Source organism: Dama dama, chromosome 24, assembly GCF_033118175.1.
Source record: "Dama dama isolate Ldn47 chromosome 24, ASM3311817v1, whole genome shotgun sequence".
In the NCBI taxonomy this organism is placed as follows: domain Eukaryota; kingdom Metazoa; phylum Chordata; class Mammalia; order Artiodactyla; family Cervidae; genus Dama; species Dama dama.
The window spans coordinates 50452351-50466052 of NC_083704.1; the positions used below are offsets into that span (position 1 = coordinate 50452351).

At 42.0% G+C, this 13702-nt stretch overlaps 1 protein-coding gene across 1 annotated transcript in view; it reads right to left on the reverse strand.

Moving 5' to 3' along the window:
• The window catches only part of CACNA2D3 (calcium voltage-gated channel auxiliary subunit alpha2delta 3), an 839655-nt gene that overhangs the window by 191365 nt on the left and 634588 nt on the right, over nt 1-13702 (reverse strand). Inside the window, exons 15-17 of the mRNA XM_061129193.1 lie at nt 11065-11136; nt 9726-9806; nt 2433-2507 (exon numbers count right to left, since the gene is read on the reverse strand). Of these exons, the coding sequence (XP_060985176.1) occupies nt 2433-2507; nt 9726-9806; nt 11065-11136 (228 nt within the window). The remainder of the gene's footprint in view (nt 1-2432; nt 2508-9725; nt 9807-11064; nt 11137-13702) is intronic.

Consider the following 13702-nt stretch of genomic DNA (forward strand, 5'->3'; position numbering starts at 1 on the left):
CTCAAGGGAGGGTTAATACCCACTATTGATTACACAGATGGGTTAGCTCACAGAATCCTCATCAATGGGCATCACACCAAACCTCTTCTAAATATGTCATGGCCTCAGGGTCACAGACGGAAAAAATGGGATAGATGGTCCATTGACCTGGCCATTCCTGACGTTCTTATTGTGGATCAACTTCAGAAAGCTTCATCTGGTCTGGGTCCTCACGAGTGAGATGTGCAGCATTTGCTTGGGCCATCACATTTATGGGAATTTGACCCTACCTGCCATTTCCAGTGAAATCATTCACTGCCATGTTTCAACAGTGAGAAGAACAGAAACAACTTGGTTTTGTGAGTATTTGCACTGTCGGGAGATGATCAGTGTTGACTGGTTAGCCTGTTCTTCTAACAGCCTTTCAGCTGCCCTCTCAGTGGCTACAGTTCTGAAGTCCATGAAATGGATTATTTGCAACCAGGCCATTTGCTGCACGACCAGAAGATGTGAAAGACCAGGAAGTCTCTGAAATGACTGTGCAGATGGGAGCTGCTCACTTCCACATTATAGAGAAAGGGAAGGTACCCTGGTGACTTCTGACATCTGGTTCCATTTTGTTCCTTCTTTAAAAGTTGATAAATAGGAAAGTTAATTCATTCACTGGCAGAAGATCCAGGTTTGATTGCTTCATTTACTCTGATCCACTCCAACTTGGAATAAATAAGCACTAGGAGCCTACTGTCAGCCACATCAAACATACATCTCCCACCACCCTCAACAAGCAACCCCAATTGGAAGACTTAGACATGGGTACTGTGCTAAGCTTTTAAAGCTTAAATACATTTTTAGACTTAAATATCCTTAAAAAGTTAGGTAGGTTTTTCAATCGGACTTTTCAGCGATTCTGAATTAAGTTTGGAATTAGCTAACCAGCTAATTCAATCCTTTTTTGATAAAAAGCTTGTTGAAGTCAAGTATTACCTAAAGTTGCATCCTGAAGCATTCATATGGGATCCACATGATGTGGCCATGACTCCATTAATACCAGGGCGATTAGAGCAAAGTTGGATGGTGATGGAGCTAAAACATGAACTTCTTCTAAACAATGATTCAGGTGAGAAGCAAACTGATCCACACGACATTTCACAAATAAATGTTTGTATAGCAGGCACTGCTGATATTTTCTAATTTTGATGAAAGGAAAAAAGACATGTGGAGTGGATGGGTATGTATGAGTGTGTATGTGTGTGTGTACAGCTATAGGAAATGAATTACACTTTCTTAACATTCAAAAGCAGAGTGTGCTATATTACTCTTTATACTTTTATATCTTCTTTAAAACTGGCTAACCACAGACCAAAAGGGATGTCTTTTTGTCAACACATTGCAACTAGACCAGGGAGCGCAAACATGTGGTGCCCTCTCTGCCAGGCCCCTCCAGAATGCACAGGGGACAAAACCTGGCTGCCCTTCAGAATCCCCTAAACACAGTGCTCCAGGCAGCCTCTCCCCAGGGATCGGAATGGACCATGACATTCTGGGCTGTCTTGGACTAGGCCTAACTCCACTCACTTCAAAGAGAGTTAAAACGATGCTGAAAGAAAATGGTTTACATGTCAGTTCACCAAACAATGCTACTGGATACAGCTTAGGCAGGACAAGGGGAAAAATCTCAACTGTTTCAATGAAACACAAAAGGAATTATTGAGTACCTTCAAGCCAGCAGGCACCGGGCTTGGGTAATGTTCAAATTCCATCATAATGGATTTCCAGGGATCTTGACTTATTTGTTGTATCAAATGTAACTTTCAATAACTTGGTCTCAGGACTTCCCTGGTGGCCCAATGGTTAAGAATCCGCCTGCCAATGCAGGGGACACAGATTCGACCCCTGGTCTGGGAAGATTCCACATGTCACGGGGCAACTAAGCCCATCAGCACAACTACTAAAGCCCATGCACTCTGGAGCCCGTGCTCCACAAGAGAAGCCACTGCAATGAGAAGCCCATGCACTGCAACCAGAGAAAGCTCGTACACAGCAATAAAGACCTACCAAGTTCCAATATAAATAAATAAGTGGAGAAATATTTTTTTTTTTAAGTTGGTCTCAGGCTGGAGGGTGAGAGATCATTTGTTTCATAAAGCTACCTATTATGTTGTATATTTCAAGCTGAAGAGAATTTAACTTTTTACATATATTGGCAAATATGAAATAAATAAGTATAAGACATATGGATTTATATATAAAAGCATGATAGCAAATATATTTACCCTATATTATTTGCATATTATATGTCAAAATGTTAGTTACAAACTATTAAAACAGCTTTTCACAGACAGTATTATGAATTGAGCATTTCAAGTGAAAACTGCAGTGTTACCACTGTAGAACTGAAGAAAACCTTTTAAAAATCATAAAAGGAGAAACACTGAAATACGTATTTCTCTTACCAGTGGTCTGAGTTCTGGATGCGTCAGGATATATCCATTATTTGTGATTGCAAAGGCATAGCCATGAATCCCTAACTGTAAGAAGAAGTGAGAAAGAAAGCTTCATTAGCTTGCTCCCTGGTGAATTCACAAAGCAGAAAGCAGCCCGACATTTATAATTTACAGCTTACACTTGGCATTCATAACCCTTATCAGCACAGTATTTCATTAGAATGAATGCAAGGCACTGATCCTTGACATTTGGTGGAAATGAAGACCTGTCACAGGATAAGCTCAGCAAATAGCACAATTTAAAATGTCACAGACCCATGTTAGCATCCAAAGACCTCACTTTGGTTTATTTAAAACAAAAACAATTACAATTTTTAAAAAGCAAGTGGCTCATGTTTCTGGAGACCCTATGTCCAAGTGAACAGAATTTTGTCAACCTGGGTGTCTTTTCTCTACCTGAGATAAAGCAAGAGGGGCCTCCCTCTGACGCACCCTAGGCTCCCGACAATTCCACACCCCCAAGGCCATCTCAAGCATGCATTCTCCTAGGCAGTCATTTTCCATAATTCTTCAAGGAGAAAAGTGTCCCCCCAGCCTATACAGGAGCCTGCCAACCCCTTTTACATCTTTTCGTCTTTAAATTGTGAGGCCGCCAAGCTTTTCCATGCATGCTTCCATCGACACAAAGCCTGGGTAATTTTCTATGCAGAGCCTCACTTAATTTATGTTTTCTGACTAAATAGGACTATGGGAAATAGTTTGAGAGCAATGAAATGTTTTATTAGCTTTAAAAAGTATGTAATCAAATTTAACACTGCACTTATTTAAATAATAATCCCAGCTTTTTGACAATATTTCTATTACACAGTTGACTGAATCCATTGGCTACAATAAATTTACCTACAAATCATTCATGTATTAAAATGGCCTCTGGCATAAAACCCATACTGATCTCTCTCTCTGAAGAAAGAAAATGTAACCCACTTTTGCCAGAGCAGTGAAAGGGGAGAAGAAAAAAAAAAATCCTTTCTTCCAACGAGTTATTTCATAGTCCTGAGCCTTCACTGCTATTTTCTTTAAAATTCTCTGCTGCTCACATTCTTGAATATGATACTATTAAATGATCCAGACAACAGAGTTTACAAACCAAGAATGACCCTGTCTGCTTGTTAGCTTAACGTCAAGGTGATGTGAAATTAACTTCAGAGAATTTAACACCAGCAATTAAAAGTTTTCCTTGCATTACAAAAAGCAAATATGCATGTGGTAGTCAAGGGCAACAGACATTTTCTTCTGGAGTTACCTTGCACAGCAAGTCTTAATAAGATTCTACTTGATTCTAATGATAAAAGTATATTTCATTATGCTGTGAAAGATAAACCAGAGATTTCCTATCCTTTGAGATATATATCGTCTCTTTTCATCTTGTCTCTTGGAAAAATGTCAGACACAGTCAACACTGCATTAATTACCTTTATTATGTCCCTGTTTAATATGGACTGAAGGGGTCAAAACGGACTCAGAGAGTTTGACTTTTTCCATTAAAGGCAAAAGTGGTCTTTGGTTGGAAATTCAAACTCACGATGAGACCAAACAAATAATATTTTATAGTCAACTAATATATTCAGTGCCTTCTAGTGTACATTCCTTCACTTCTTGGTTTGCCTGTATAAAGTAATACTCAAAAGAAGGTAAAACTCCATGCATATGCCCCCTCCAAACCCTCTACTTTTCTTGTGTAGAACTTACCAGTGATAATCAATTATTTGTGAGGTTGACTATAAGTAATCAAGATATCAGTCAAGGCCTTTGATTATTTAAAGCCTATCTCCCTGCCAGAATATAAGTTCTGTGACAGCCAAGGTCATACCATGCAGTTATGGAGGGATGGCTAGGATGAAGGGAAGAGGGGTAAAGAAAGGAGGAAGCAGAAAAGGAGGAAGAAGGGCAGTAACAGAAACTGAATTGAGTGCAGATCCTACAAAGTATCCTAAACTCTCTGCTTCCTCCCTGGGATGCAGAGACTGAGGTGACCCTCCCACCCAATGGTCCTCCATTCATTGTTTAGCTGCCATCTTGGTTCCTCGTTGCTCACTCACATTTCACTCTACCAGAACCTGCCTCTGTCATGCGCCCTTGACCATCAAAATGCCACCAGAACTCCTTTCTTTACAGTTGCCAGTGGCCTCCTAATTGCCAAACCAAATAGAATGTCCCCTCTTTTCCTGGTTGTATTAGCCTACTGCCCCTCCTCCTTGACACTCTAATCCCTCAGCTTCCAGGCTCCACGCTCCCGGATTTCCTCCCTTTCATAGGATCCTCGTCCTGTACTCACCCTGGAAGCAGTAACTTTCTGTCCCCAGAGCCCCTTGTCTGCTTTAGCTCTTTCTCCTCCAACATGATTCATCAACCACCTGGATGCTATTGACCTCCAGATGTGTGCTCCAGCCTTGGCCTCTCGCCTCAGTGGTAGACCCCAGGGCTCAAGTGTGTGTCTCTGCCTGGACATCACACAGGTGCCCCAGACTCACCCAGTCCAACGTGGTGGCTCCTTCCCTTAGTGCTGCTCTTCCTGCACTTCTCTCTCAATTGGTGGCACCACCAATCACCCACCCAACTCTCGAGTTAGAAACTAAAGAACCATCTCTAGATCCCTTTCTCTCTTTCCGCTCCAATTTGTTGACCAAAGTAATCACTAAGTTTTTCTCCAGAAATCATTCAGATTCAACTCTGCTTCCCCACCTTAAGATTTAATATAGCAGACTTCCACAATGGTCCTACCTGTTCTTCCTGCCTCAAAGCTTGGCCCCAACAAAGTTAACCTTCAGATTAATCAAAATCAAAGGTAACTCTGACTCTGTTGCTTCCCTTTGTAAAATCCACTAAAGATCTCTTCTATGTGCAGAAAGTTAAAGTGAAAGTCTCTCAGTCGTCTCCAACTCTTTGCGACCCCATGGACTGCATAGTCCATGGAATTCTCCAGGCCAGAATACTGGAGTGGGTAGCCTTTCCCTTCTCCAAGGGATCTTCCCAACTCAGGGATCGAACCCAGGTCTCCTGCATTGCACACGGATTCTTTACCAGCTGAGCGACAAGTGAAGCCCAAGGAAAACTGGAGTGGGTAGTGTGTCCTTTCTCCAGCAGATCTTCCCGATCCAGGAGTCAAACTGGGGGTCTCCTGCATTGCAGGCAGATTCTTTACCAGCTGAGCTAAGCCATCAGGGAAGCTCTCTCTCATTTTCATGTGTAAGATAGAATCTATGGGTCTATCCATCAGGTCTCCCTGGGGTCTGGCCCCTACCTACTTACCCAGCACTTCCTTCCTCCACTCATTGCCTCTCAAGAGTTCACGACAGCAACAATAACCCCCCTGCAGCTTTTTTCTCCCACTGAGACCTTTACTCAATGAATGCAAGCTGTGCAGAGCACTGCTCCTTCTCATCTCTCCCAAGCTATGAGCTCAGCCTCATGATCTTCTCCTGTAACATGTCTCTCCTGTTGTGCCCGCCTTTCCATATCATGTATCCATAAAACCCTGAGAATTTTTCCATTATTACTTTCACCCTAATGCATGAAAATGCTGCACTTACTCTTCTGCCTGCTTCTCGACCCTACTGGTTGTCTTTCCTTCATCTGCCTTATTCTAGATGCTCCCCCACCAGAACGGGCTCTCTGTGGGAAAGGAGCCCTCTCACTCATCCTCTGACCGTTCCAGTCTCTTGCATAATGTTTGGCACATGGCAGGTGCTCCAGTTAAGGTCTGCATGTATTTAAGATAGTCATCACTTTACCCAAATATTACCTCATTCATCTTTAAAATTTGAGCTAGAGTAAATATCGAACGTAAGCTGAAAAGAAGAAACTGATTTGCTATGGGTGGTACATAGTCAGTTCTCCTCAAGCCTGTACCTGGCTTGGCTTCCAGGTACAAGCTGGAAAGGCTTCCAGACATTCAGAAACTATCTGGCTAAAATCCTTCCCAGGAGAAGAGTGAGAAAATAACATCAGAATGTTTTGTTGGTTCGTTGACTGCAAATGAATATAACCTAATGTAGATGTAAGAAGAGAAACAGCAAATCTCAAAACACATTCCCCATTCTGCAGATGAGTCTCTCAAAAAAAACCTAAAACTTGTAGATGGCAATGTCCAACATTTGTTTAGGGCCTCAAATCAATATACAGATGAAATCTCTAATTTTTGTTTCATCTGAAATAGAACTAGCCATCCTATCCATTCTAACATGCAGTCCTGTGCCGCAATAAGAGAACAGATGGGACACAAGGCCTCCTGGCACTTGGGGCTGCCCAAGGGACTCCCCCATCCTGAAGCATGCTCTTCTGGAGGCGAGCAGCCTTGTGGTTCAAAAGCCTGGGGTGCTTCCCTTCCAAGTGCAGAGAATCGGGACTAATGAAGTGAACCCAATTATAAAATGGCTCTTTACATTAACAGAGGCTGTGGTGTCTGGAAATTATTGCTGGGGTGTCTGGAATTCTTAATAAAAATTACAGGAAGTCTGATTGCTTGTGGGAAAATCTGTGAAGCTAATGGAAAAGAAAGAATTCTATCAATATCTTCTGGGAAAACCACATGAGCCAAGAGCTGACTCATCTTTACAAGGTGTTAATCAAGAGAAAAAGGTGTGATCTGCACTCTGGTCCCTGCAGCTCTCTTCTCCTAGATGAGAGAGCCCCATTCACCCATAGTTCACTCCAACTGCCATGTATACCTTTTCCCAAAGCTCTGGTGGGAAGCAAAGGAAGGACAACTTAGATTAAGGTATGTCATACCTGGGTCTCTGGTTCCCAGACCCTTTGGGGAGAGCAGCTAATTTTCTGTAGCTGATCTTCTTCTATCCCCTTATTATACTTTGTTTCCTTTATTGTTTACTTGCTGAGTTATAACAAGAAATAATAAGAAAGTTATTTCTCATATCTTCATCTAAAAATGGGACCAAGTGGTACTTATTTCATGGAAGTGTAATGAGGATTCAGCGGCAACAGTGAATATAAAGCACTTTTACCATACTAAATACACAGTGAAAAGTTCAATGAATGTCTTATTGTATTTTTTAGCTACTAATATTTTTTTTTAACATTTTAACTATTAATATTATTGTCCTTTATTGTTCCTTATGGCTCTAGGTTTCAGTTCAGTTCAGTCACTCAGTCGTGTCCAACTCTTTGCGAGCCCATGGACTGCAGCATGCCAGGCTTCCCTGTCCATCACAAACTCCCGGAGCTTGCTCAAACTCATGTCCATCAAGTAAGTAATGCCATCCAACCATCTCATCCTCTGTCATCCCCTTCTCCCACCTTCAGTCTTTCCCAGCATCAGGGTCTTTTCCAATGAGTCAGTTCTTCGCATCAGGTGGCCAAAGTATTGGAGTTTCAGCTTCAGCATCAGTCCTTCTAATGAATATTCAGGACTGATCCCCTTTAGGATGGACTGGTTGGATCTCCTTGCAGTCCAAGGGACTCTCAAGAGTCTTCTCCAACACCATAGTTCAAAAGCATCAATTCTGCAGTGCTCAGCTTTCTTTATGGTCCAACTCTCACATCCATACATGACTACTGGAAAAACCATAGCCTTGACTAGACAGACCTTTGTTGGCAAAGTAATGTCTCTGCTTTTTAATATGCTGTCCAGGTTGCTAATAGCTAAAAGCATGGACTGCTAGTTTGAGATTTGGCAAGATATTTAAATTTTCTGAGTCTCTTGCTTCTTTAGCCAAGGATAGCAGTGTTTATCCATTATTAAGTGAGATAATGCTATAAAGATCTTAGTACATTGTCTAGTAGAAGCTTTGAGAAACAAATTCACAGGGTAATTGTTACCATTTTCTTTATGTTCTGGGCTCCCCAGCTGGCTCAGTAGTAAAGAACCTACCTGCCAATGCAGGAGACGTGCATCCCAGAGTCAGGAAGATCCCCCAGAGGAGAAAATGGCAACCCTTTCCAGTATTCCTGCCTGGAGAATCCCATGGACAGAGAAGCCTGACAGGCTACAGTTCATGGGGCCGCAGAGTTAGACACAACTGAGTGACTGAGCACACACACACACCTATATGTTCATCCTTTCTTGATTTACTGGGCATATATTAAATAGTGGCCCTGTATTTGGGCTTCTTCATCTTATATGATGCTAGAAGCTTCAGAGTGGTAAAGGCTGGATGCCCTTTCTTAAACAATGAGCCAGCAATTCTGGGCCTCTAAGTCTAAGGATTTCAGTAAGAGTAAAGTCCACTATCTTTAGGGGCCTCAAATAGCTCCCTAGCCCCCTGACTGTCAGAGCTCCCGGGTGATAGCAGAAAGAAAGACCTTTGTCATCTCAGTAAACCCAATCAGAAATTTTCTTTTGTTAATGAGGCCACCTTTTGTAGCCTGGACACCTGATTTTAGCTTAGAGTTGCTTTCCTTTTATTATGAAGGTAGCTTTCTAATTTGATCACCTAAATGGAATCAGCACATGGGAACAGACAAGCCTTGCTTATTCAAAGAAGTTTCCTCTTCTAGGAGTGGATCAGGTTCTAAGGAAGCACTGGGAAGAACCTGACCTTATGGATTCCCTGAGAAGCCTGGGTCAACAGGCAGAGGTGCGGCATGGGCTTATGGAAAGTGGTGATGTGCTGACGTCCACAGCTAAGGGGAGCCTCAGAAGGCAGGGGTTCACACCTTGAGTCCGAACAATCCCCTATGGATCTCACTCCTCAGCCCTCTATCTAATCTTCGCATGACCTATTTTGCTTTCTTAGGAAAAACACTATACAGTGAAATGATTTCAGGTGGCATGTAGACCCTGTATTTAAGTTTTCCTACTCCACCCTCTCAACTATCCCCAGAATTCAAAACAAACTTACACTTCTCTTAGTGCCATAGGTTTAATGTAGCACTAGGAAAGGAATATTAATTTGTACCCCATTACCTTTCAGGATAAAGGGAATATTTATTCAATAGAAGCAGGGACCACTTTTGTTTGTGCCTCATTGGGTTTCTGTTAAGAAGCAACAGATTTTAGGGGGTCCTCAGATTGGGGTGAGTCAAGACTGGCTTAGAAAATCATCAGAGATGTAAGACCTGTATAGTCCTGCAGACTTGTGTAGACTTCCACAGGCCCACACAAACCCGGGTGGGCACAGGTAGACCTAATCAGATCTTCCTGGACTGTTATTATTCTACTGAAACAAAACAACACAGAACCCTCTAGAAAGAGTGGGTTTCCTTCAAGCTTTTCTTGTCACTATGGCAGGCTGTGAGTCTATCTCGTGCATCTGGCTCTCGACTCTTAATTAAGCAACGCATTACCTTGTACTTGGGGATGGTCTTCAGAAGTTCTTTCACTGGGACATCTGTGCCGACCACACCAAGAAGAATGCCTTTCGATCTCTATTGAAAAGAAATGTTAAACAACAACAGAATGTTAATTTGGCAGAATAAATATAATCTCCTGAAAAGTCACACACCATAGGCACTGTCTGGTGCCTTCTTCAAACTGAGAGAAATTGAAGCTTAATCCAGATTTGCAAGAGGCAACTTCTATTCCCCACCCAAAACATTTCCAGGCCAGAATGGCAGCTTCTCAGGTCAAAGATTGCCTATTATAACCCTTTAACACACACCCATACCAAGACACCCTAAGAACCATTTCCTTTTCTCTCCTGAAAATTAAGAATCTGAAGAGGCTAAGAAGTTTCAATCATTAATCAGTTTCTCTTACAGAAACTTTTTATAGGAAACACTTAGCATGTTAACTATGTTCTCAATTTATACTGCCATCTGGTGCCCAGGAGAAAGAGACTATAAAGCCAGAGAAAGATGCGAAAACCTTAACATTTTTCCAGACAGTTGGAACCAAGGACTGAGGTAAAGGAATAGGCCTCTAGGGTTCCAGGTCCCAAGGTCAACGTGACGTGCTATACGTTCTGATGTCAGAACGGGCCTTCTAGAACAAGATACACATTGCTACTATCCTGTCTGCTGTTTCCCCCCAATGCAACTGCCCCCAGAACCTCAGGCCGTGTTCCTATTTGGAAATAGGGTCTTTATAGATGTACGTAATTAAGGATCTCAAAGTGAAATCATCCTGGATGCAGGATGGGGCCTGTATCCAACAATTTGTGTCTTTATAAGAGGAAAGGACACAGAGGTAAGCAGAGAAGAAGGCCATGCGAAGACAGAGGCAGAGACTGGAGTGGGCAAGGAAGGAGTCTCCCCTATAATCGACTTCTTAATTTTGGACTCCTGGCCCCTAGAATTGTTAAAATACACTTCTATAGTCAGCCATCCCATCTGTGACACTTCACTGTCACAGCCCTGGGGATCTAATTCAAGGTTGGGACCTATAAATGAGAGTGAGATCATCCCATCACAATCAAGAATTCTTTTTGGAGACTTCCTTCTTCTGGTCATTTAAACACTTGAATTTTGGAAAAGTGCTGCATACTGTAAAAAGACGCTTGCTTGAATTCCTCTCATCTACTCCTGATTTCATGATTCTAACAGCAGGATTAAAAGTGAGGAAAAATTATATATCCTCCATCCTTAAATTAAATAAGTAAATAAAGGTCACCAGAGCTTGAGTCAGAGAGGATCTGAGCTAACAACCCCCTTAGCATCAAGAAGGAAACCCAGTCACTGTACTCACAGTTTCATTCTGCTTACTAAACACAGGCATGGCGACCGTGGTCATCAGGACAGGGCCCTGATCATCGGCAAGCTGAATGGAGAGAGAAAAGCCAGTTACCTGAGAACGGTCTGGAGAAAACAGTGCCAGAGGCCATACCTTTTCACTATCTCATCCTTTCCTGACCAGGGGCTGTTGGAAATGGACCAGTGTCCACTCAAGTCTTTATAGCATAGGTGGGAGGGCAATATTCCTCTACCTGGATGTACTGATGAGGATCCGAGCCCCTCCTCACGGGCAGGGGAAACAATGTCAGCTATCATCAGTCACTCCAGCTGACCTGTTTACTGCATTCAGACATTTGGGTTCAAATAAAGCCCTGTTTGGATCCTAGCGATTCATTTTATTTTATTACTACAGATTGATTTTATTGTTTTACTTTATAGACTTTATGTTCAATATGTGCAATATTAATGCTTCTCCCTAATGTGGAAATTGAGGATCAGAAAGCATGAGCATAAGGGGTTTTACGAGTTGCCCCTGCTGCAAACAACGGAATCTGGAAGCATTTATTCTCCCCAAGGTAGCTGAATCACGGCCCTTTTGAATCTCTACATATATCTGCATGCCAGTCCCAGATGGAAAACAAACAAAATGAAAAAATAACTTAATCATTTCATCTTTGAATCACTGGTAAGAAGCTGAGCATTCCTCCTGGAAGAACAACCCTTGAATTTGGCCCACGGCATACTTCTGTAACTCACTGAATTGCATACAAGTGCACTGAGACCCACCATCATATCTGTCTTTCACAACAGTGTCAGAAGAAAGGTATGAACACCTACTCTGCTTTGTGAGCAAGTGGGGAAAGTGAGTCTTGGATAACAGCAGGCTTTGGTCCAAGACAAACCTGGTTCTAGTTCTCAGCTTTGAATCTTTATCTAACCCTTCATGTTCTCATGTAAAATAACACCAACTATTCCTCAGCATTGTTGCCATGAAGATAAAATGTGAAACTGCCCATCAAAGTACTTGGCATCTGCAAGTGCTCAAAGGATGCTAGTTTCCTTTCCCTGCCTTCAAGATCACATGGCTAGCAAGTAGCAGAGTCTCCAGTAAGATTAAGGCATGTGGCACTGATGACAGGGACCAAAATTGGCTAAAATTGGCCAATCAGTAGGAGAGGTTTCACAGCCCATTCAAGCTTCAAATAAAGCAATCTGTGAATAAGAATCCACTATCTTCAGGCTAGAGTGTTTTCTGATGTTTGGGCACTTTTGTGTCACTTTTAATTTCACAGAAAAGAAGGTGTCGTTCCCTCAGTCTTCTTTGAAAAGACTATTATAAACAGAAGATCTGAAATCTAGAGGGTCCTATGGACTGAAGTCCCCATGAACTGGCAGGCCTCCTGAGAACAGGTCATTAAACTTGGTCAATATTTTACCAGTCTTCTTCTTCCAATAGGTTATTTGAGCATTAGGACAGCATTTCTTGTAAGGTTGTATGCAGAACGGCAGCACCTTCAGCATCTTCAGCCCTAAAAATGCATAATCCCAAACCTCCAGATTCTCTGAATATGAATCTTTATTTTAACAGCTAGTATGCATATTAAAATTCAAGAAGCACTGTTAAAAGGCAATCCTTTACACCATCAATAACGATGATAATTGAAGAGAAACTTATATGAGTTGGGAAAAGCTTTAACAGGGACTGAGAAAACCATGTTTTCATTAGTTTTACCTCTATGTCAAGATGGGCCTATTCCTCCGTGACAAGCAAAACAATGCAAGAATCTCATGATCCCTCAAGGACTGGGAATTCATGATGTGACAGTAAATTTTATGTGGCAACCTGATTAGGCAATGGTCATTAGCTCAAACAACAGCCTAAATGCTCTAACTGTATTTTTCAAATGTTATTAACACTTAAACTAGTTGACTTTAGAGATGGCCAAAATGATGGAGTAGGAAGACCCTGAAATCACCTCCTCCCAAATTATTCACCACCTCCACCAAATTACAGCTACTTACAGGGCAACTATCTATGAGAACAACCTGAAGACTAGCAGAAGAGATTTTCCACAACTAAAGACATAAAGAAGGAACCACAGTGTGATGGATAGGAGGGGCAGAGATGTGGTAAAGTCAAGACCCGTACCTCCAAGTCAGCATTTACAAACAGGAGGAACACCATAATTATAGAGGCACTACCCAAGGAGCAAGCGATCTGAGCTCCAGGCTCCTCAGCCCAGGGGTCCTAAGCTGGGAAGTCAAGACCCCTGAACATGTGGCTTACAAAATCAGCAGGACTTATCTTTAGAGGAGGCATAGAGTTATAGGACATGGAGACTCTGCTCTTAAAGAGCACTTGCAAAATCTCATACTTTTCAATTCCCAGCACAGAGCAGTAGTTTAAAAGAAACCTAAGTCAGACGTCTTACTTATACTCGGAATCTAAAAAAACAAAATAAACAAAATAAAATAAAAACAAACTCACAGATGAACAAACAGATGACTGCCAGAGGGGAGGGTGTGGAGCGTGGGTGAAATTGGTAAAGCATAAAATAGGTGAAGGGGCTTAATAGATACAAACCTCCAGTGATAAAACAAATAAGCCATGGGGATATAATACACAACATAAGAAATGTGGTCAGTAATAT